The 24,278-nt window shown below is 39.6% G+C and overlaps 1 protein-coding gene across 1 annotated transcript in view; it reads left to right on the top strand.

The window, feature by feature from the left end:
* The first annotated feature begins 568 nt into the window (after nucleotides 1–568).
* The window catches only part of dgkb (diacylglycerol kinase, beta), a 59,386-nt gene continuing 35,676 nt past the window's right edge, over nucleotides 569–24,278 (top strand). Inside the window, exons 1-16 of the mRNA XM_036538644.1 lie at nucleotides 569–838; nucleotides 4,693–4,814; nucleotides 8,742–8,818; nucleotides 9,071–9,091; nucleotides 9,186–9,333; nucleotides 10,630–10,773; nucleotides 15,406–15,455; nucleotides 16,063–16,137; nucleotides 16,301–16,420; nucleotides 18,011–18,128; nucleotides 18,737–18,825; nucleotides 19,131–19,247; nucleotides 20,522–20,620; nucleotides 20,789–20,893; nucleotides 21,939–22,012; nucleotides 23,971–24,045. Coding sequence (XP_036394537.1) covers nucleotides 4,745–4,814; nucleotides 8,742–8,818; nucleotides 9,071–9,091; nucleotides 9,186–9,333; nucleotides 10,630–10,773; nucleotides 15,406–15,455; nucleotides 16,063–16,137; nucleotides 16,301–16,420; nucleotides 18,011–18,128; nucleotides 18,737–18,825; nucleotides 19,131–19,247; nucleotides 20,522–20,620; nucleotides 20,789–20,893; nucleotides 21,939–22,012; nucleotides 23,971–24,045 — 1,382 coding nt within the window. The 5' untranslated portion in view covers nucleotides 569–838; nucleotides 4,693–4,744. The remainder of the gene's footprint in view (nucleotides 839–4,692; nucleotides 4,815–8,741; nucleotides 8,819–9,070; nucleotides 9,092–9,185; nucleotides 9,334–10,629; nucleotides 10,774–15,405; nucleotides 15,456–16,062; nucleotides 16,138–16,300; nucleotides 16,421–18,010; nucleotides 18,129–18,736; nucleotides 18,826–19,130; nucleotides 19,248–20,521; nucleotides 20,621–20,788; nucleotides 20,894–21,938; nucleotides 22,013–23,970; nucleotides 24,046–24,278) is intronic.

Genomic DNA, 24,278 nt, shown 5'->3' on the forward strand with positions numbered 1-24,278 from the left:
CATTTTGTTGAATATGGCAATTATTATAAAACTATTTTTAATGAACTGAGCCATATTTATCACTATTTTTGACTGTACAAAATGTTGCTGGAAATTACATATTCATAATTGCCAACATTTTAGTGAGAAATGTGCGGAAATTGCCTATGCTGTGGCTTGTAAGCACGTAAATGTGCTCTTTGGTGTGGGATTCAGGTTGGAGCAGGATTCATGCCCGGATGCAGCCCTGACTCAGATCTGGTCGATCTGGTGTGTAATTTGATGTGCTGTGGCCACAGCCTGTCGTGTGGCATGTTAATAGGGATGCTCTGGGATCAGGATCAGGAAGTGTTGGAGCTCAGGACATCAGTGATGAGGAGAGAGGGGCCTCCAGGAGGGAGGGAGGGAGGGAGAGAGGGAGGTTGCGTGTATATGTGAGTGTCAGTGATCGTGTGTGTATGTGTGTGTGTGTGTGTGTGTGTGTGTGTGAGAGAGAGAGAAAGAGAGAGAGGGAGGAGGGGGGAGTGACGTCAGTCGGAGTGTGGGAAATGATCGTTGCAGAAGAGCAGAGGAGAAGAGTGCTCCTCTCCTCTGGCTCTGACTGCCTCTGTGTACACATGCTGTCTGCAGTGGAGGCTGCCATCGACACCGCATCTGCTGACACACGCACACACACACACACACGCGCACGCGCATGTTGTGCTCGGGCTTCAGGACTAACAGGGAGATCACAACGTGTGGTGTGAGCACGAGTTGGTGTGCGCGTGTAGCCCATGTGGGCGTGTGTGAGCAACATCTGTAAACATCTGCCTGGAGGACAACCCTACCTTGCCTGCAGCTTGTCTTGGTTTGACAAGAGGTGAGTGTTAATCTGCTGTTTCATGGGTCGGGTGAGAAAACCCTCTAATTCATTCCTAGTGCCAACGCACAGCAGCTTCAGATGGCTTTTTAGTAGCTGTGGAACTAGTGGGACTGCAGCATGCTTCCCTGCTGGGATAAATATTGCAGTTAAATTCATTGAGAGGGAGCACAACAGTACAAAAAACCTGCTGTTGATTCTCCCCATCGCACCAGCACCATTAGGGATTATACAGCTTGTGGAAGTATTTTGTGTACGTGTTTATGTAATTGCTCCAATCTGAATCTCTTGTGGATACACTTTCACAGAATTAATATAGCCATTAAGACTGCGCTATAATTCAACTGTAATAAAACTGCTACTGTAAAGGATGGATAGATAATTCATCAAATAAATGCACTTGATTGTCCTTATTTTGATTGTTGTTATTTTTTACAGTCTGTATGCATTATGTACTGTATATAAAACAGAAATGTCAAACCTAAGAAAAAATGAATGTGATTATTACACTACATTGTAAAATAGACAACTCAGATAGCAAGGCGATCCTTGTAAGTTTCCTGTTTGTGTTAACATTTCTCTTGCTAGAATTGTTTGTACATTTTGTGAGAGCAGCAGTCCGAACTTTCCAAAAGGGAATACCAAAACATTAGATTCTTTGTGCATCCACTTGTGTGATTTTGCGCAGTGCCAACTCACTGTACCCAGAAACAGAGAGCAGAGCAGGACTGAAGTAATCTGTGCATATTGTCCCGTGAGAAAATCATTCTCTGTTGTGTTCATCTTTCTTTTTCGTGATCAAATAATTGAGCAGTTCGCTCAAGAGCAAGAGACTAAAACAAGGTACAATAATTCTGATAGGGATTTTGCATTCTCTCTAATGTTTTGAACTAATGTTTTATGATGTGTAAAGAACACAAGCACACATGCACACAGAATGGAATGCTTAGAACTGAACTGGCAAACTAGAGCATAAAAATTGCCTGAATACACTTGTTGCAGTGTTCCTTTGTTGCGCACTAATTGGGTTAGAAAATTTGGATGGAGTACGTGAGACTCACACAAAACAAACACAGGTGTGGTGCAAAGGTAGAGCAGGAATTTTTGGTAGCATTTTCAGAAGTAGATCACAATACACAGAAGGCACAAGTCACATATGACATCAAACAATCAAACTATGTGAACCTTAATAACGCTAATGAAAACATACACACACGCTACATAGCATAATATAAGTCACGTACAAAAGGGTTCATTTAATCGGTCTTGATGCCTTTTATTTCAGAAGAAAAACTATAAGATACGGCAAAGCAGAAATACTTCTGGGTGACTTACAAGGCAGTACAGAATATAACAACAAAATGACAATTTAAATTCAGTTTGCAAAGTGCCAGCACAATACACAGTCAAGAAGTCACCCTAACTACAATTATTAAGGAATGCTTATACATCTCTAATGCTAATTACACTGACTGTTATAGTGTGAGAGTTATAGTTCAACAGTGCAGATAAAAGACAGATCCAATTTTGTGAAACCCAGACATTGTCTGATTTGTGAAGCTTCGGAAGGCAAATGTAGACTCTGCTGTTATGATTGTGGGTTTTTGTGTCTCCACTGTGGGGCCAGAGATGAGCATTATAAGGTTTTTTTCTTTGGTAGACAAATGACAGAGATGCATGGAGAGATGAGAGTTTGTAGACACATGGGACCAGTGTTGTTTCAGAGATGATACTGGGAGAAATGAGGGAGACATCTAGTCTTCTGGTCATATTGATGAATAATCGGTAGCGGAGTTCTGGATGAATGATGGGGAGCAGATCACACTGACAGGGAGGCCAGCCAGGAGGGACATATCAGACAGCCAGATTAACAGATTAACCCAGAGCTAGATTCTATCAACGCTGGACAAGAAGAATTGACAGGTGCTTCTTTGTATTACAATGGTATGGAGGAAAATGAGCATACTATTAAGGGATGTATGTTTCTCTTTGGTCAAGGAGGGGTCAGTGTGGTGGTCTTCAGGGAACTGAAGACTTCTGTACAGGGATGTACAGAAGTCCACCTTGAGATAATGCTTGAGGGTTAACAGAAACAATAAAACACTAGGTGATATAGTGGTTTTGCACATATCAGTGTGTTGGCTTTATTGGCATAAAGAAGCAGCCAGTGTTAATATTTGTAATCAACCTGTCAAAGAGTCTAAAGGAAAATAAATTGCTTCCTACCTGAGCCCACTAGACCTCTGTAGCCATAAGTGTAAATTTGTTTGATTGGTCTGAGTAATTTGTCACTATGGAACCTGTACACAGTATCAGACTGTGCTGTACTTTATTATAGACAGAGAATCCTTGTTCAGTTAGGTGGAGATCTAAAACCACACCAATTTCCCATCCTGCTTTGGAATAATGTAATAGGTCAATGAACTATATTTGGATAGTGTCCAGTATTTACTATATGCCCCACCAGCCTATAATTCAACAGATGGTCTACCTTTCACCCAAAGAGCAGATGCATTCCACAAAGAAAACTAGGTCTCATAGAAGTTTGTGACTGTGTCTGATCTTGTATATGTGATATAAGTGATAATGCATTGTATTCATTACATGTTTCCATAGTGACATAATAAATACAGTAGAATGTATTACCAGCGGTCAGTTATCCCTGCCAGGTTATATGTCATGCACACCTGCAGTTGGAGGTGCTAAGAGGGACTGTTCACTGACCCTGGACCTGTGAAATGATATGGACGTGTGGTTGTGGCTGCCCATCCCCCACCTCACATACACTTTTTCTAAAACAGAGTTACCATCTGAGAAGGATTTTGGGAGGCAATATACTGTGATCCAAACTCCATCACAAGGTTGGTTGAAACCAGTAATACATGGCAAACAATGTATGGCAGAAGAAGAGTGCAGCATACCTGTTCGCAATATAGGAAAGCGTTGCAGTGCAGTCTAACTTAGAAACATGGGAAAAATCCTTTTATAAGACTCTAGATTTCTAGAATCATAAATATATCTAGTAGAAATTGCAGAGGTTTAGAGCATCTATAAAGCATTATGCTGAGTTATTTGCATAAAGATTTTCCCCCACTCAAACTACTTTGCATCAGTAATACTACATTAGCTTGCTAATGTACGGTACCTCACTGCTTGCTCATATGCTATCTATCACATTTAGCTAGCTAAAAGTCTAGCATTTTTGGCTAAAATGAGAGCCAGTGAAAGTAGTCTAGCTAGCTAGGTTAGTCTAATTGAGATAATTGAGTTTACGACGGAGATCCTTGTCTCAGAACATCCGATTGTATCCTCCAGCATCTGTTCTGTATATGTTTTAGATGTGACCATTAGCTAGTTAGAAATAACCAAACAGGTGAAGCCTTGTATCAATGTATCGTTTGACTTACCAGATATTATTATGACATTATTATATCAATAATTATATTATTATTATAAATACGATCTGTAGTAGTAGTATTGGAGCATGAACAGAAAAATTCTGTCATTTGCAGTGACAATGACTTAAAGGAAAGGAATGTCGTCAGAAACGACCTAAAAGCCATTTTTTAAAAATACAAAAACAAAACACACAATAATCACTATTTAGAGTTGTCCTTTCTTTTGTCCCTTTCATGACCATGATATTTTTTCCACATCAACTTCAACAAGTCTAATGATTTTTTTGAACAACAAAAACAATCATTACACTGCTTTATCCTTGCTTTATTCTGTGTTGATTTTTCTTCATTTTCACAACACTGCTTTGGCCACATCACCATCATTCTGAGAAATGCAGCTGGTATGCGGAAGATCGATGCTTCTCAGTGTTGGACCGCTGTCACTTGTCTTTCCAGGATCTGATCCAGTGTGGATTTATGGGATGTGACAAGAGAGGGTCCCTCCATCATGACAAACCAAGACAAATGGGTCACACTGAGCCCGGCAGAGTTCTCCCAGCTCCAGGAGTATGCACAGTGTAAGTGTGGTCTTCATCATCCTCTTCCTCACTTTCCACTATTCTAATGAACCTCACTGAACTTAACTAACGGAAAATCTGTCTTCATTTGAATGTGGTGAATCTTCGGTCTAAACCTGATTCGTTAATAATGTTGACCGACAACCCCGTCTTTTCGTTGTGTCTTACTGTACTATTACTGACAAGTGGAACTCTACCTGTGTAACTCCTCTTTTTGAATCCATCATTAATCATTAACTTCCTGTATCAAATACAAGTATTTTGTCCCTGAATGAAAATGATACTTTTAACAGCCTCAGGATTTTATGACGTAAATAAGCTCTGATAAATATTTCCTCTTCCTCTCAGACATTAAATTGAGGGATGTCTGTTAAAGTTGAGCTCCCAGAACGAATGTATTATGTCACTCGGCAAAATGTGACAGCCCTGGATAATGTCATCTGTTGATGAGGAGTGGTTCCTCAAGCCAGAACACCTCATAGAGAATGTGTACATCAAAGAGGCAGCAGCCTGCCATGACAAACTATCTGAGCTGCTGATCCGAATGAATGTCATCTATACAAGTTAAAAGTGTTTTTAAAATGGAATTATATAGCATAGTATATTTGAATTAATATAGTTGATCATTTATTGTGGAATCTAAGCAGGGCCACATCGATACTACATGTATCTGAATGGAGACTTACCTTAAGCAGGATGCTAATGTTAGCCAACACCATGCAGAGATGTTAATGGTACTAAATAGAGTCATCTAATATAATTGTCTCAAGCCTCTAGGTAGAGCCCTGAAATAGTTCAGCTGCTTAGTCATCAGTCACAGTGTGGACTTGAACTTCCCATCTGGTAGCAGCACACACACACACACACGCACACACACACACACACACACACACACACACACACACACACACACACACACACACACACACACACACACACACACACACACACACACACACACACACACACACACACACACACACACACACACACGCAGAGCCTGACTCTGGACACTTTCCTGGTTTATGACATCTCTCTTATCACATCAGTGCTGGACATGTTTAATAGATTCTCCAAACCTCTGCATTTTGGACATGCTTCACATTTCATGTAATGGGCTAAGGAGCAGCACCCTCTCATCTCCTTTTCGGGTCCATCAGGGTATTCCTCTCCATACTGAACTCCTCTATGGCTCTGAGCCCTCATCCCTCTGCCTCAACAACATCTGCAGTCATATATCAGCGTAACAGTAATGATTGGGACTAATGTTTACTGCAGAGGCTATTACATCTCCGATGCAAGCACATTTCCCTTATTAGACATACAAAGAGCACAAAGAACATCTGAATAATTAGTAGTCCCTGGTCGGACTATCTTATACAAGGGAAATGTTAAGTTGGTGGTGACATTGCTCATGCTAATTGCTCTGTGCATTGTGACAATGCGGTCTGTCTGCCTGTGAACAGCTCTCCAGCTGCATCGTATTGTGTCTGCTGGAGAGAGTGAGAGAGAGATGCTTGTGTAATTGCGTTTCAATGAGCTCAGTGAGCATTATTGTGCGGTGCGCAGGTAGCGAAATGCCCACATCTGAGTGCCGTAACAAACAGCTCCCTGCTGCGCCTTCTTTCTCTCTCTCCTTTCTCTTTCTGTCGCTCTCCGTTCTCCCATTCTTACTCACATTCCCATTTTCTTTCTTCTTTCAATTCTGTTGCATTCCACTAAGGATTGCTCTCATGTCTAACTGGGAAGAATATTGTGTATTGAGGTGATCCACAGTATTGTTAACATGCACATGGGGTCAGAATCTGATCTCTGTTCAGAAGCAGAAGACCATGCAGATAGCTTATATACAGTGCATTGCAGCATCAAATCCTGCCTACTGTATGGTCACATGACTTCTGTAAAACCAATTTTTGATGTACATTGCTGCCTTTTCCAGGAAATATATGTATGGGCAATTATAAGTGGATCAATTTGACCAATGATGTAATATGGATTTCTGCAGTGCTGGCCAAACAGTATTGAAGTGTTTGCACACTTTTAATCAGCACTTCAGTGATCACCAGTTGGTGCTGTTAGATGCTGTTGATAAGCCGATGCCCTAATGACCGTACTCTCTGTAAAAAGGAGCAATTCCAGTGGGTCAGAGATGCCATTCCTTGGATAATGGTTGGTGTAATGCAGGATAAGGAATGGTAGTGGAAAAAAAAACAAGAAAAACAGTAAAAGAACTGGAGATGACTGAATAATGCACTGTCAATTTTTTTCATATTTTGTCATATTTACAGTATGCTTGAAAGTTTTATTTACTTCCCTCAGCTGTACTCACCAAATTATCTGCCTGGCCTTGAAATTGTGAGTTTTGAAATAGGTAGTCCATGTAAATGTATTACTTGTAGCATATTTCTGGCATACTTCTAGCATATCGATAAGGTGCTTGCCCTGCCTTGAGTTGATAAATACATTAATGTAATACTGTAGATGCTGAATCAAAGTGACAAGCTGATGTTGTGAATTATTAATGCATTACATCTTGTAATATTGGAAGCTTTGATGTCAGTCACTATAGATTGAGCATAGAACCTAGAAGGTTAACAATAAATTGCTATTCTGAAGAAACTGGTCCCCTTAGCATTTTCTCTGCCAGCATTTTAAAAGATCCTCTGGTATTTTTTGTTAATCAGATAAGCATCTTGCACCCCCCACAAAAAAGGTTGTATAAGTTATAGGGATGTTGTACTATGATATGGATGGATTCCAGAGTTTCTACAGGCGGTTTTCCATTGGACAGCTCTTCAAGGGCAGGTCCTTTGTTGTGGGGCGTGGTGTCATTGCTCTCTCTCTGCATTTATCTAGCTGTATCCAGCAGCCCAAGACAAAACTGACCCAGTGGACCTGCTTTACAACATCTCATTAGAGTGAGATTCATGGAGGAATGTGAGCCACATGGGTCTCAGAGCTGAGAAAATCAGCCCTTTTATCTCTTCTCAAAGGTCTGATGCACATTCAGCACTGTAGGCTAGATAATACATAATAGAGCTGCTGTGTTAAGCAAGCCTCTGACCCACAATCCAATCATGGATTACAAATCCAGTGCCTACCCTGGCTCAGTCAGGGAAGGGCCCTCTGGCTTGTGTGATCATGTATATTTGGGCAGAAATGTAGCGTAGTGTTAAGGAGCAGGACTCCTAACTGAAAGGTTGCCGGTTCGATACGTTGCTGCGGCACTGCTGTTGTACTCTTGGGAAAGATACCCAGAACTGCCTCAGTAAAGATCCTGCTGTATAAATGGGTAACATGCAAAACGTGTAACCTATGTAAATCCCTCTGGAAAAGAGCATCTGCTAAATGCCAATAATGTAATGTAATTAAGCACCGTGTTGATTGTGGCAATGCAGAACAGTGACTGGGGAACTGACCAAGGTCCAAATCTTGGGTGGAGCAAAGATGTTGTAGCCTTGAGCAAGTTACCTTGCCTGTCTTATGTCAACCATCTGGCTGCTACCTCACCTACCACTGTAGGTCAAATTCTGTTTGGTCTGGACTATTTGCAATCTCAACAGTCTTTCAAAGGACATCAGAAGCACATGCACATCATGCATTTCAAGTTATAAACTGTTATTTTGAACTGAAAGAATTGGGAAAGGATGTAGAACTAGCTCCTCTCTGTAAGAAGTTAATCTTATTTGCCTAAGAAATACTGAGCTTTGTTAGGGCCTTCACTAAAAAAATAAATATGACTAATAATTTGTCATTTCTGATTAATTGCGTTGTCATGAATTGTCCATGTGTTTATTTACAGTTCAGTTTTAAATGTTAAATATCAGACCTGGCTTTCATGCTTTAACCTAACTAAATTTGAGTTCATTAATGAATCAGATGCTAATGTATATCAACAGTAATACATTGCAAACAATGTTGTTTTAGACTCAAGCAAGAAACTGAAAGATGTGCTGCAGGAGTTTCACAAAGATGGGGTGCTGGCCAAATATAACCCAGAAGAGGTACGTCAGTTTCAAGACTTTTTTTTCCTTTCTGCTTTTACTTTTTTAAACTTTTAGTCAATTTCTTTTTACTCTTTGGAGTGTGGATTACTTCTTCTTCCAAAAGTATTCTGTGTGACAAAAAATGCCAGGGTTGAGACAGATCGATAATGTCTGTAATTCTAGAATCATGTGAAATTCATTCCAATGCTTCTTTATTTCCATCCATATTAATGATCACAACTCTTATGCTCTTTACTGAATGCTGCATAGAAGCAGGAAATTCTCAATCAGGTAATGTTCTTTCTGGAACTGATAGATTTATCATTAACTATGCACAGAGTGAATGGTAATTTCAACAATTATTGGCTTGATTTTTTTGCCTCAGGAAATTGACTTTGAGGGCTTCAAGCTCTTCATGAAGACGTTTCTGGAGAGCGAGCTGACTGACGAGTTCTGTCAGCACCTATTCCTGTCCTTTAGCAACAAGGGGCCCAAGCCCAGCCCCTCTGCGGCAGACAAGTCCCGCGTTGCTGGTGAGTACATATGTCCTCAAATCCCACATCTGTCCTGGAGGATTCTCATGTCATTTTAAAAATAATACCCTACTGTGGGCGTATCAGGAATCTTAGCCTTAAAGGTAGAGCTAGTACAAGAAAATACAGGAGAAAGAGATGCTCAAATGAATTGTGTGACTATGAATATGTCTACAGCACCAGTCACCTAGAGGCATCTACTCATAGAAGGTTTTTTCTTTTCATTTACTATTTTCCACATTTTAGAGTAATAGTGAAGACATCACAACACACATGGAATTATGGAGTGACCACAAAAGTGTTAAACAAAACCATGTTATATTTTAGATTGTTCAAAGTAGCCAAAAAGTATTTTTCAAAATTCATACATAGGTATCCACTTCACTACAAATTTCAAACATTTAAGCATAATTCTTTGGATAAAAATGTCTTAGAAAGTATGCTTCCCATTATTTTAATCCGGTGTGTACAATGGTGTTTTATTGTCTCTTGTTATTTTATGTTTGGGATTTGTGCAATGCCTCTAAGCTCTTTCTGCACCCAAGTTAGACCCGGTTTCACAAGGGAGTAATGTCATCTGTAATCTTCCTTAAATTGATTTATGCCTCTATACTCCATCTGGCAGAGCTCACATTTTTCCACCATATAGCAGTGTGTCCCAGCACTGGACCTGGGGGTACACCTTGTAAGCTGGTGTTCGTTCCAGCTAAGCTCTGTCTTTATTAGGCTTAATTGAGCTGTTCACTGAATACTGGTTTTCATTTGACATTGGATAAAAAAGTGCTGTTTGAAATGTGTTTGCATTTAGTAATGTAAAGGGTTTTTTGTATTTATGTGAATCTCTTGAACACATTTTAGGCTGTTGTTTTGACTCAGGTTTGAGCTTAATTGACTGTTATGGTTTCCATTTTTCATATTTTTACTCTTTATAAAGATGTATTGTTAATTTATTAGGGGGCCCAAGTGAGTAAAATTACTTAAAGAAGGTATTTTACTTATATCCCTCTGTTAAGACAAAAAGTTCATATCTGTAACAAAGAACCATCTATGGATACCTGTGCTGCGAATGTAATGCTTTGTTAAAATATTGGCTCAATGAAACCAGTACAGTCCCAATAATTAATTGGGAGCTTAGCTGAAAAATAAAAACCAGCTAGAGTGTATGGCTACCCTTTAAAGATTAAATTGATATAAATCCAAAGGTTTTTACTTTTTTCGCCAGTGGTGCAAACTTGTCACAGTTGGTCCTCCAGCAGAGAGTATTTATTTATTCTCTTGTTGATCTTCCTTTCTCAGGTCTCAAGCTGATCAAAGGAAGCTCAACCCCTCTGAAGGTCCCACACATCCCCAAAGTTGGGCCTCATGACATGGTCCAGCTGAAAGACATAGTCTGCTACCTGTCCCTTTTGGAGGGGGGCCGTCCTGAAGACAAACTCGAATGTAAGTGAAAGTTTGTTTTTCATGTTTGTTTTAATAATGAACTGGAATTACTTTATGTGTGACACAGCCATTTGAGGAGATATTTTCTTGGCTTAAAAGAAAAAAGGAAAAAAAAAAAAAAAAAAATATATATATATATATATATATATAATTTTTTTTTTTTTTCCCCTTTTTCTTTTAAGGCAAGACTGGAATAAAGTCTTGTCCCTTGACAAGCCCTTTCAATTATTAATGAAATGTTTTAGGCTCACAGCTGTATTATTATTTTCAAAGGGACTAATTGTTCTGTCCCAAGCCCTAACTCGTGATCACAAAATAATGCTACATTTGCAAATAGGTTTGATCTAAATTATGTGTGTTTTCTAATATGGAACACAGTGTATTTCTCTTGACAAGACTCATACACAAATTCTTATGTTGAGCATAGTATTTGTCATTCGTTATACAGTAGTTATTTATTTGTTCAGCAGAAGCCAATACCAAGTGTGGCTTGCAGTACAAATGTATTTATATGTTATGTATCCAGGTTGGTTTTAAAGGAGTGCCAGTATGTCATCCTCCTGGGTACAACAGCAATGTCCAACCCAGGATTAAAGTCCTTGATCCACTTGTCCAAAGCACAATATCCTAGACCTTACACCTAGGGATGCAAGATACTGGATTTTTTGACGATATTCGATATGCTGATATTTTCAAACTCATTTTGGCCGATTGCCGATGCCAATACCGATATAGTGTAGATATCTGTTCAAGTCCGCATTCTCTCCTTATGGAGCTGCAATATTTATTTTGAATGAACAGAGACACAATAAAGTTACAGTAAACTTTATGTGCTGTCCAGTGTCATTGTGTAAGTGTAGGCTACAAACACAAAAATTGCGCCCTCTGTTCGAGTCCCAGAAGCAGGAACTCAGCAATCGCGGGTTGTCTTGTTTTATTTCCCATTGCCGTCTCTGCTTCTGGAGCCCTGTTATTCAAAATTTTTCTCACTGCCCCTCCAGAAACAGAGAAAAGCTTAGCAACACACAGCTAGCATCATCCCAGGGTGAGAAACTTAGCTAGGGGTCAGTCGAAACCATTAGGACCTCCGTTCGAGTCCCAGAGCACGAGCTCAGTGATCGCGGGCTGTCTTTCATTTCAAATCGCGTTCTCTCCTTACGGAGCTGCGTTATTTAAAAAAGGTCTCACGGCCCTCCAGAAGCAGAGAAAAGCTTAGCAGCACACAGCTAGCATCCTCCCAGAGTGAGAAACTTAGCTATATATTTTACCCCTCCTCGCATCACTGGCGCTTTAGAAGCATTGCAAATAGCAGTTTTGTTATCTGTTTCAGATACTGCGAAATAGGGTATGTCCATACAGAGGACATGTTGAAGCTTGTTGCTGGCACTCATAATAAACATTTAGCATCATTGCGTGCGCATAGTTAACGCGTCACCTTATCAGCCAGGCACAGCGGCAGAAATTTTCATATCTTCCGATGCTGATAATTAACTTCTTTAGTTTTTATCGGCTGATACCGATGTTGTGCCAATATCATCGTGCATCCCTACTTACACCATATGTTAATATAAGAAGCAGTTGATTGCATGCTTTTCCTGAGCTTTCTCTCTGGATTCTTGTACTTGTCTCTCTATGCTGAGGCTGCTGTGCTCTGTCATATATCTCCATCCATTGCCTTAGCTCCTATTACCCCCATGATCCCCCATACCACATCCCTGCATTGGGTGTGTCCTCATCATTCCATGTGTAATTAACAGCTTTGTCATCCAAGTTTATCTGGAGCTTGCAACCAAATTAGATTTCAATCCCATGGATTCTGCATGAAACAGTAAAGTAAAATGAGGGGAATGCTGACATCCTGTATGTGTACTGAAAGGCAGATAGGGTACAAAGCTTATTGCTGCAAGAGCAAATGTTCAAAGCCCAACAGTAGTACCCTTGGTACTTTGCGGTACTTCTGACAACAGCCTGAAATAGAATCAGATGCTTTGTAAAATGGAAGCTATCTGTTCTGCTATCTGCTATCTGCTATCTGGAAGGTTTCTGTTCAGTAACAGTAACAATAACAGTAAGTAATGGTGTGTTTACATTTTTGTGAAGGTACAGTATACTGTATACTTGTTAAAAAGGGTGTATATCATTGAATTGAAACATATGAATATGTTTAATTTAATTAGTTAGACAAGAGTTTTATATTCTTGTGGTCCATTTTACACTCAGAAACTGTAGCTGAATTTATAAAATTCTACATGTAGTGGTGTATAATTTAAAAGAGAAAGTAGAGCGTAAAGCAGAGAAGGCATAAATAATTCTACTTGAATTAAGTGATTTCCCCATTTTAACCACTTAGCCTTCAATGTGATTCCTTGTGAAATGAAAATTCTACCTTGCAGAGCTGTGCCCTCAGTTACTGAAAACATTTCGAATGGGCAGACAGTGCCCTCTGCTGGACACATCCTTCCTATTTCCGTGATCGTTAAAAACTGCTCATGAAAAGCTCGGGACAAGAAGTCAGTGGTCTTATTGTCCTTGTAAACAGTAAATGAGCGTAGGTAGTCCGAACCTCCCTGTTAGAAAATGGGAAGTGGTTAGGGGTGTGTATTATTCCATTTGGAAGAACTTGCTGACATGTGTGAATTAGGCAGCTACTCATAATGAGCCAGGAGGGATCTAATTTTGCAGCGTTGCAATAAAAAAAGAATGCCAGGGCTTTCCTCTCCAGTGTAGGTCTGTGTGTCTTAATGATTTGTTCCCTCCCTCTACATGCTTTCATTTTTTTTTGCATACCATAAAAATGCAGGTGTTCTAAATGTCCTGAGTCCCTCATTACAAAACTTAAGTAGTAGGCTAAATTAAATGTGTGTGTAACTGAGAGGAAAAAGGTGGAATGCAAAGAATTTCATTCTTGGTCTGTTATTCTATAATGTTTATGATATCTTTCAGCTTTCTGCTTCTGCCTAGTGTAAAGAATTTTAAATCAGATATTTATGTCATCTTGGTTATAGTGTCTTGTACATGAACGGGGTATTTTACCAATACTTAAATATTTTGTCTGTAATAATAGGAAAGGAAGGAAAGTACATCCATGCCTATTTCTGAGGCAAAAGAAAAATACAAGCAGCATAAATGACAAAAAGAAATTACCCTCCTCTACTGGCAGCTTAACTTCAACTTTATTTAGGTTGATCATGCTTTCTTTTCACTTTCACCAAAATTAAAACCTGGTTTATTTTTCTTAAATAAAGGGGACAAATGGCAGACTGACTGTTGACCCAACTAACACTGGATTTTTTTGCACTCCAGCGCCCCCTGTGGCTGCTTTCATCACTGCGAGTTCTTCCTAATGACCTCAGAGCAACATCACTTCCTTTCACGCCTGCCCCAGAGGGCCGACCTCCTCTGGGAAATTGTCAATTAGCACCTAAGTGAAACCTGACAAACAGCAACTAGCCTTCAGATTCGTATGACACCAAATGCCTCCCTCTGTCTCTCTTTCCCTCCCTTTCTCTCTGTCTCTCTCTCTCTCTCTGTCTCTCTCTCTCTCTCTCTCACACACACACACACACACACACAGACTCACGCACACACAGACTCACACACAAAAGCACACAACACAGCTGGCTTTTCAACATCCCGCACATGTTGCATTACTGCATGTGCTAGAGAAGACACACTGCATAAAGAGATGCCTCTAAACTCTGCATCCCCCACAGAACACACCTCAATGCATGTGAGAGTCTCCTTCTCCCATGCTTTTTATTTGGTTATGGTGCTGGACTGAGCAGTATCAGCCTGTTATTTTTATATTCCATTTTATCCGCTCACTTTACCTGTATCTGAGCCGTCTGTTTCCATGGTGATACAGTAGATTTGCACGACAGCAGGAGCAGTGATTCAGAGCAGACTGAAGGCCTGTTCAGACTGCAGCTTGCTGTAAAATCAGATACTCTCCTCATGTTCATTTCCAAGAGATTTGACTTCTCGTCTTCCTTTTCATGCAGCACAGTACAGGATATTCTCATGCTACTCCAGGATAATGACAATACTAGTAATAGCAGAACTCACGGTATCTGCGTGAGAAGGAACCAGCAGGCAGTACAAATGCTAAAAGTGTTGCCCAAGGATATTCCACAGATTTTGTGCTGTCTTTAAGTTTTACTCGATAAATCTTTTCAAGGATAGAGCCACACATACAGTTTGTGTGAAATGGTGTAGGGAGATTTCAGGTCAGCCTCTCTTTTTTTGTTTTAATATTATTTTTTAAGACGGAAGTGAAGAAGACTGATTTTTAAATTTGTTTTATTATTATGAGGAACCCCCCCCCCCCACCAAAGTGAATCTTTAATTTTAAGAAATGCTGTATGTTAATCAAAAAAAATTCTTATACACAAAAATGCATATGCGTAAAAATAAGTGATAACAGAAATATGTTGCTAATATAAGAAAATGGATGACTTAATATTATATATCATTATTTCATATTAAAAATTGTAATTTTTGTTTGACATAGTATTATATTGCCTCTTTATGGATTCTCATAGGTTTGACAATAAGAAGATATTGTTCTTTTTTTGCACTTTGCATTTTGAAATACGTATTTAATTTTCTCTAATGCTTTTTTTATATTTTCAGTTATGTTTCGTCTGTACGATACTGATGGGAATGGGTGCCTGGACAGCTCGGTAATCCTTTTTCATTTCCTCATGTTATTCTGAATCTTAATGCATAACCACACAACCTAGATACATAGATAACACATCCTGGGCTTGGCAGTGAACTATGAGAGGACCTTTACAAAGCAATACAGGGAAGAATGCTAGGATTTCACAGGTTTTCACAACTTGATCACCACTCCAATGAAAACCTAGACCTAAGATGGCTTCCTTACATTGTGCCGTCCTTTCCAAACACAAAGTGCAACAGATAATGGAAAGGAAGGAGCAAGAGGTGCCTCATGTATTCCACTCAGCGATGGATGTCAGCAGCACGACGCTGCAGTTGAAACTAATTGAGCTCCTGCAGTGAACGAGATGTAATTAAATCATCAAACATGGATCTTTTGTTTTCATGCTGTTCTTCATTTTGTTTTGTTTTTTTTGTTTTTTGTTTTTTTACAAGTTTGTGTTGTTGGGCATTTGCATTTATTGTAGAGAGACCTGTTAAAGCTTTCATATCTGAAATGTATTTCATTTATAAAAAAATAATTTTGCAAAGTATGATATGACGCAAAAAAAATTCAAAACTGAAAGACTACTTGAAGTAATTTTGCAAAAATCATTTTTGTTTTAGGAACTGGAACAAATAATTTCCCAGATGATGCATGTTGCAGAATACCTTGAATGGGACGTCACAGAACTGAAGCCAGTAAATAAATCAATTCAATTAAAATTAATGTGATTTCGGAATTTTTGATAATGTGTTGTGTCTCGTGCTTTATGTCTTGGTGTTGTATTTGTATTCTGCCTAATATGATTTTGTAGTGGAATGAAGGACGTCATGCCTTCTTGTCTGTGATTGGTTGATATAGATTCTACAGGAAATGATGCAGGAAATCGACTATGACCATGATGGCACAGTGTCTTTGGAGGAATGGATCCAGGGTGGCATGACAACCATACCATTACTGGTGCTTCTGGGATTAGAGACAGTGAGCATTTGGAAAATTATTCCTAAAAAAAAAAGCCGTTTTGTGTTGGTCATCTGCATGCAAAGCATTTACATATATCACTAGGGACTGTAACTACGTCACATTTTGCACTTATGGGTGTATTTAGTATTGAACTCACCTAGAATGAATACATAAATCCAGGAAGCGTTTGGTTGATGTAGTAGGAATTTTTTCAAGAAACCTTGTTGTCCCCTGTATGTTCAACCAAGAATTTTCCCCTGGTGCAATTTTCAAATGCTTCTTTAAGTGTATTTTTATATAACACATAAAATGTTAAGCTTATTGCTTAGCTGATTAAATTTGGTTAGGTTTTTCTTTTCCCATTCTGGCCATATTGCTAAATATTTTAATAAGTGCAAATGTCATGTTAGTTTCAGTGAAACACTATACAAAACACCAAAAATTGATTAAGAAAATCAGTAATACAAAAGACTGGCGCATGAAATTCTAGCGGTTTTGAAATGCAATTGAACACTTCAACCACAGGAGGGCGTCTAGTGGTAGTTATTGTCATGGTTTTAAGTTGGTGTTCTCATTTAAGATGAACATAGTTTATCAGTGTGCTGTCTGAAGTACATCTGTTACGTTTTCTGGGAGTACAGGTGTTTCAGGTCAACAGTGTTTGATTATACATACATCTGAAATGATTTCTATAAAGATCAATCTTCATGATTTATTTATTTAGAAACTGATCCTATTAACGATGTTTTACATAGTGTAGTTTACACTGCACATAATCCATTCACACCAGACAATATTTTCCATGGATCAGTTCAGATTAAATATTCATTGAGTATCTTTACTCAATGGTAAAACTCTTGAAGCTGTACCCTTCTGTTCACAATTCTATTGACTGACCACTGCTCGACACAGCCACTATAATACTCATTGAATAATAATACTCATTGAATCCCCCTTAAATAAAATAAATAGCAGAGTAGAGTAAACAAAGTAGAGTATCAAAATACAGAAACTACACAGAAACTAGTCATGGTGTTAATCACATCTGTCACCAGAGCTTAGTCTATATGGTAAAAGCAACGGGGATTGCATGGGTTGTTGTTGTAATGCAAGATCACACTGAAGGGCTAGGATAAGAGTTAGGTTTAGGGTTAGGATAAGGGGTTTCGATCTGATCTGAACACAAGAATATTATCTACAACCTGTTAACTGTGTATACAGTTGGCAGGCTTCAGTTCTGCCCTGCAGTGAGACCAATCTCCCTTTAGTGGGGGAGAACAACCTCCACTAGATGGAGTCCTTTGCCTATGTGTTATTGGGATGCTTTTTCATTTCAGTCTTATTACAACATTATTTTTTTTTTTTCATTTTTACTTTGTATGCTTTCACAATTAACTTTTTCAAAGTCGTCACTATTGTTTAATGTAATGTTTCAGTCTCATGACGCGTTCCAGAAAAACAAACTAGGACTGATGACTGGCCTGTGTGATGTCAGCGGTTTGGCCGGACGGATAGAACGGCAGCTATAAACTGACCATTCTCTCCATCTCTCCCCTGAAATTAAGTTTTATACAGTCTCCTCAGCTGCTTTCTCTGGTCTGCCCTCAGAATGTGAAAGATGACGGCCAGCACGTGTGGAGACTGAAGCACTTCAACAAGCCGGCCTACTGCAATCTGTGCCTGAACATGCTGGTCGGACTGGGCAAGCAGGGCCTATGCTGTTCCTGTGGGTGTCACAGCATTTTCACAGCCAATATCCAACAAGGGTATTCAATCAAACCGGTATGACACTTTGCACTTAATGTCATGTAGAACATTTCAGCATATGTTACGCTATTTAGATTTATATACCTTACAATTTTTACATTTAGATTTGTACTTGTACAATTTTTATTCATGTCAGTAGTTCCTGATGAGGAGTAAATGGCCAATACTTGATACTGAAATTTAACAGCAAAGTGTCAAAGCAGTTAGATTGAATGCCCCCTTGTTCTGTCTGTTTGTGTGTCTATTTATTTCAAGCTGTTGTGTGGGTGTTTGGCCTTGTAGTTTTACATTAATGCAATATAGTCTTTTTTTCTTTTGCATATGAACAGTCATGTTTGGAAAATGTGAAAGTTGAGACATTGCTTAAGAAAATAAAACATGCAGGTATATTTTTCCATTTTATGATAATTGGATACTTTGTTCAGAAGACCTCATTCGAAGGCCACATTCAAAAACTTTAAGTCTCTGCCCTCACACCCACGGGCCAAAGCGGGCAGGCCCAGCAGCGCCGCTGGTTGAATTTTATTTGAAATGGAGTGCTGTATTAAGATGTGCATCCCTCTTTAGTCTGCAAGTACACCGTCCACGAGCGCTGCGTGGCACGAGCCCCTCCGTCATGCATCAAAACATACGTCAAGTCCAAGAAGAACATGGAGGTACGTCCGATTGAAGTGTTTATCAGTCCACACGCTCGGATCAGCGGCGTTCCACGGAGCTTAGACCAAGGGCTCCTTCTCAGCTAATGGAATTAGCAGCAAACGCTTGTATTAAGCAGAACTAATTACAAGATTAGGTAGGTTTAATAAGCAGATGCCCAGCCCGTCGACAGCATTTCCAACAAGTCTCTCTTTGCTTGATGTTTCTTTTGTTCTTATTTTATCCTCGCTCGTACCTCCCTTGTTCTGTTGGCATTGTCTTTCTTCCTGACATTCTTTCTTCATTATTTCCTTTCTTTATGCAGGTGATGCATCATTTCTGGGTGGAAGGGAACTGTCCGACCAAGTGTGATAAGTGTCACAAAACCATCAAGTGCTATCAGGGCCTGACGGGGCTTCATTGTGTGTGGTGCCAAATCACCGTAAGTCGGCTTGGGGAAATCAGAGTCTCACTTACCTGGATGAATAGGAAGTTGCATTTTGTAGGTTGTGTCAGTCCATCAGAATTTTGTATTTTGATACCTGGTTTAGTAGGAGGGGCTCTTTAATTACTGCAAAATATATTATTATTGAAATCACAACTCACAGCAGAGTATGTTGGTTCAGCCAATAAATATAATGAATTTAATGTTATTTAATCTAAAAATACTCAAGCAATGGTTTATTAGCATTTAATGAGTGTCCATTTTGTGTATCCTGTAAATGACCCCAGGTGGTGATTGCACCAACTAAATGAGCAACCTCAGACAGCAATGAAAAGCATATCATGTGCAATTGCAGACAACAATGAAAATACCCACGTTATTAAATTTCACTTTAAATTGACTTAGTTCTTTGTGTTGTTTCAATATTTCCATATCAAGTCCTGTGCCTCTTAGACTAGTTGTTCAAATTTAAGACTAAGCCTATGGCTAGGAGATTTGCTGGGAGGTGAAGCCTTTGTCTAACATGTATTCAGCAGGAAACACATACCTTTATTTCCCCCCATTCATGGCAACATGGCTGTGATTTTGATGAGAGACCTTACAGAGTAATAACGAGATTAAGCGCTTTTTTCCCTTCTCACAAACGTAAGCGTCGCTATGGAGGCGCACTGTTAATTATCAGAGCATTTCAAGCACTTATTCAGATATGTGTATTTAATGTTCCAGGGCCCGGTATGCATTCATTACTGAAGTAGTTGCCATGCTGCGAGAGGTGGGAATTAGCATGACAAGCGTGCAGATCGGCCTCTATTTAAATGATCTCAGTTCAGCTCTGACACCACACGAGTCAACCCCGGGAAGAGAAAACACCTTCCCTCCCAGTAAGCAACACGAATTAAGGCACAAAATAAGGCAGAGACCAATGCTGTGTGCTTTGGTTGCAAATGGCTGCTAAAAATATTGTTCAAGGTGTACTTCCATTGTATGAGTTGTGAAAAAAGTAGTCAAAATTAGAAAAAAACACCCAAAGAAACACATCAGTTTTAGAAAACTTAATGAGCTGAAGAAATCTCATTCTGTTATAATATACGATGTACAAAATATAATGAGAATGGGAATTTCTGGTGGACTGTTTGGTTCAACATGAATTAACACAAAAACCTTAGACAAGTAACTTAGGTGATATAAATCAGTTTGGGATATTAAGCAAATGTATTAAATATTCTATCTATGTTTAAGTGACCGGATATGATACTTAATCACTCTTTCAGCTTCACAACAAGTGTGCTTCTCACGTAAAACCTGAATGTGACTGTGGACCACTAAAGGACCACATACTGCCCCCCACCACAATCTGCCCCGTGGTGTTGGTGAGTGACCCCTCTGATACTGCCCCTCCCAACACAGTGTCCCCCCCAGTCTATTGGCTCAGTACTCCAATGCATTTAACTGCACTATAAGTGATTTTATGTGAATATCTGACTGTGGACATGTCTTCATTACAGTTGTATTAAATGATGTACCTTATGAACCTCCAGGAAAGACAGGCCACTGTAAGGAAAGATTCCAGAGCCAGTCAGTCAGGAGGCAGAGGGAAGATGCAGAGAGCCAACTCTGTCACTGTGGATGGACAAGGGTTACAGGTGAGTCAGGCTGTACACTGGGGCTCAGCCAGATGCAGCATTGTGCAGTACATATAAATAAAGCATTTCCTTGGTTACTTGAGCAAGGAAATGGGATATAGTGGATAGAGTTCTTGATTTGCCATACCAGACCATTGTTCGCTACTATGTTATCTCTTTTTTCTGGGATATTATTGTACATAGGTGGCACTGGATAGACTAATGCTGAATTACATTCAAACGAACTCCGTGTGGTAGCTAAAAAAATGAAAAGCAATCAGGTAAACTAAAGTTAACAATGGCAGTAATGGCTCATGTTCGGTGGCATTGAACCCGTTGTCTCAGTGACAGCACATCTGTGCATGACATGGAGAAAATGATGAATCATAGCCGAGGACATCCATCTCTCCTCTCTATGGCTAACCAGCAGAATAATCAGGATTATTATTTATAATTAGAGGAAGTAATAGATCACTCCTAACCTCTGGACAGGAGCTCATTAATTCACCTGGCTCTGCTGGGACGTTCAGACCAGGAGTTAAGCGCTTCATCTGTGTCGCGGAGAACATTGTCATCGTCATCGACATCCACAGAGTGCACGGGAAGGCCACTAACGTCTCGGATTAGGTGTGCTTATGTCTCATGTGATCGCGGTCTACAGAATAACATTTACTGGAAGTGTTTGGAAGGCTGGGGAGACATTTAATTGGTAGTCTGTCACGAAAGACAAATTGCCTTTCTTATTAGACCATAATGTTGTCTCAAATTACTACAATTAAGTTATGCAGTCAGGCTCTCGAAAAATGAATCATATTTCTGTTTTTCTGAAGCAAACAGAGCAAACAGCAAGATTTTCACATTAACATCCACATTAACATAGATACAGAGCGGCACAGACAAAGTGAACAATGTTTCTGTATTAGGGTCCTGTTAGCATCTATTGCTACTAATCCAAAGGACAATTGATAATATCATTGCAATAGTCATAAACTGCTGTGTTCACCTCAGTCAAAATACTCAGTCAAAAGGTTTCATTTGAAAATGTAGATTTTTATTTTTCATGCAGATCACAACCATAGAGGGCACTCATCCCCTGCTGGTTTTTGTGAATCCTAAAAGCGGCGGTAAGCAGGGAGAAAGGTAAGATTTATGGCAGCCATGTCATTTGGCCATAATCACTTCCCAGTGCTGTTTCGCTGCATTCAGTTAAAAGAATGGATTGTTCCCCTCAAGCACAAGTGTTTGCTCGGTGCACTCTGCTTATAAGAATCACATCCGTCCTGCACGGATTGTCTTGAAAAGTGGGGTTCGAAATAGAGTGGTAAAATATATAGTTTATGTTGTAAACAATGTTTTTTCTCTTCATCAGCTGAAGAATGTCTTTCAGACATGGAACACCTAATTGAGGACTTAAGTATTTTTATGCAATCCTTTATTAAATAACATAAAAATGATAATGTATCACGATTATAACTTGAGGTGGTGATGTTGTGCAAGCTACAATTCTGTAGCACAGTCAAAGTCCTTAACTGAGTTAAAACATAAAATAATAGCTTGACTCATGTTAATTATTTTTGAATATCTCCATGATAATTGGCACTGTGGTGCCTTGCTAGTTCGCATTTGTTTTAATGATGTGACACCTCCTTAATTCTTGATAGAGTCTTAGAAAGCGTAGTCTATGGAATACCTAGTTTCACAGCTGCATTTTTTTTTCATTGGCCATAACATTATCGAAGATGCAAGAAGGCACTGTTGTCTGTTGACAACGTCTCACCCGTTCCCGCCATGTCGACTGGTACCCAGGCACTTAGCTAAACTTCTTCAGAAATATTTGATGTGTTGGGTGCTTTGGTAATTAGTGTGAGATAGTAGATAGACTGTATTTAAATATACCTGCCTTATTCATTAATTATGCACTTTTTGCACTCCTATGGGTACCATATTACAAGAGCCAAGACTGATTTTTCTAAGCATATTCCTTGATTCTTTTTAAGCAACATTATCACAGGAATGCTTCTGTCAGTGGTGTTGGCCATTTTATGCAGCTGATTCCTATATTGGTATGTCTTATAGGCAGAGTGCACTGTAGAGCATGAGCTTGATTACACTGGCAAGCTAAGAACTCAGTTACAATGAAAACTAATTTACTACAACCCTTCAGGGCTGGGGTCATGCAGCCCTGACATTGGTTAGCATATCTGCCCAGCAGCCTTTGCCTGGCTCCTTATTGTGGCATCGCCCACGGTGACACAGTCCTATTGTCACTCCTCAGTGTGGCTATATACCAAGGCCTCTACCACCCTGCTCCTCTCATGGACTAATTGGGTTATTACTGAGCGTATTCATTCCCCTCCTTATTGCTTTATTACTCATCTGTTTAAATTATGGGATCAAAATATGACTTGACCCAGTTGTTATAATGAAATAGAAATTTGAATGAATTAGTCTTTCTAATGAGCTCTCCCTGGAGGGGGTGGGGGGTGGGGGGGGGGGGTGTATGGAGGATGACCGTCCCTTTTGCCTTGGCGCTGGACGCTGGGTGACAGGGAAGCTGGGCACAGACTGCCGTTTGCTTTTTTTCTAAGCTCATTTTAATATCCCTGTAGTTTCATGGATTCTGTTTGTATTTGTTGGCTTTTGGTGGTTGTTTGGTTGACAAGGATGCCATCAGATTAATTTATCATGAATTGTTACTACCTTTTAACACTGTCAACAGAATTGGCTCACATGCACTGTACACAATGTTCTAGCAAATAGAGATGCTGGGTAAGTACTTTATGGCTGCTTGGCAGGTGCCTTGGTCCAGGGTGACTCCTCTTCAATTTTCCATGTTGTTATTTGTATGTCTGAGCATATACTGAGGCAATCATAGCACAAAGGTGAAAATAGGGAGAAATGGCACTGTCCCATCCAAAATCCCATCATTCAACTACTGCCTTCCCTGACCACATCTCCACAGAAGAATCTTAAGCCTCAAAGGCTTCCAAAATCACTCAGTGGATTGGAATTGTTGCATTCCATTACATTGCGGAATGGGTTCCATGTGGTCTACCAGGTTGGGTAACCTTAGTTTTTCCTCTTCCTCGCTGATCTAGGATATACAGAAAATTCCAGTACCTTCTGAATCCTCGTCAGGTCTACAACCTTGCCAAAAGTGGGCCAATGCCAGGGTAAGTTCCATGCTGTCTCAATGGTCACAACCACTTACAGCTGGTTACAGTGCCTTCAGTCAAAAGCAGAGTCAACAGAGTGGATTCATCACTTATTTGGCATACAGGTGCAAGCCGCAATACAAATATGTTGCACTGTTGTCCAGCACTGATATTGTATATCTTATGCAAAAGGAAGTGCTTCAAATTGAATATCTCGACAAATCAGGAGATGATGCATGCATTATTAAAAG

The sequence above is a fragment of the Megalops cyprinoides genome, chromosome 10 (genome assembly GCF_013368585.1).
Source record: "Megalops cyprinoides isolate fMegCyp1 chromosome 10, fMegCyp1.pri, whole genome shotgun sequence".
Taxonomy (NCBI): Eukaryota; Metazoa; Chordata; class Actinopteri; order Elopiformes; family Megalopidae; genus Megalops; species Megalops cyprinoides.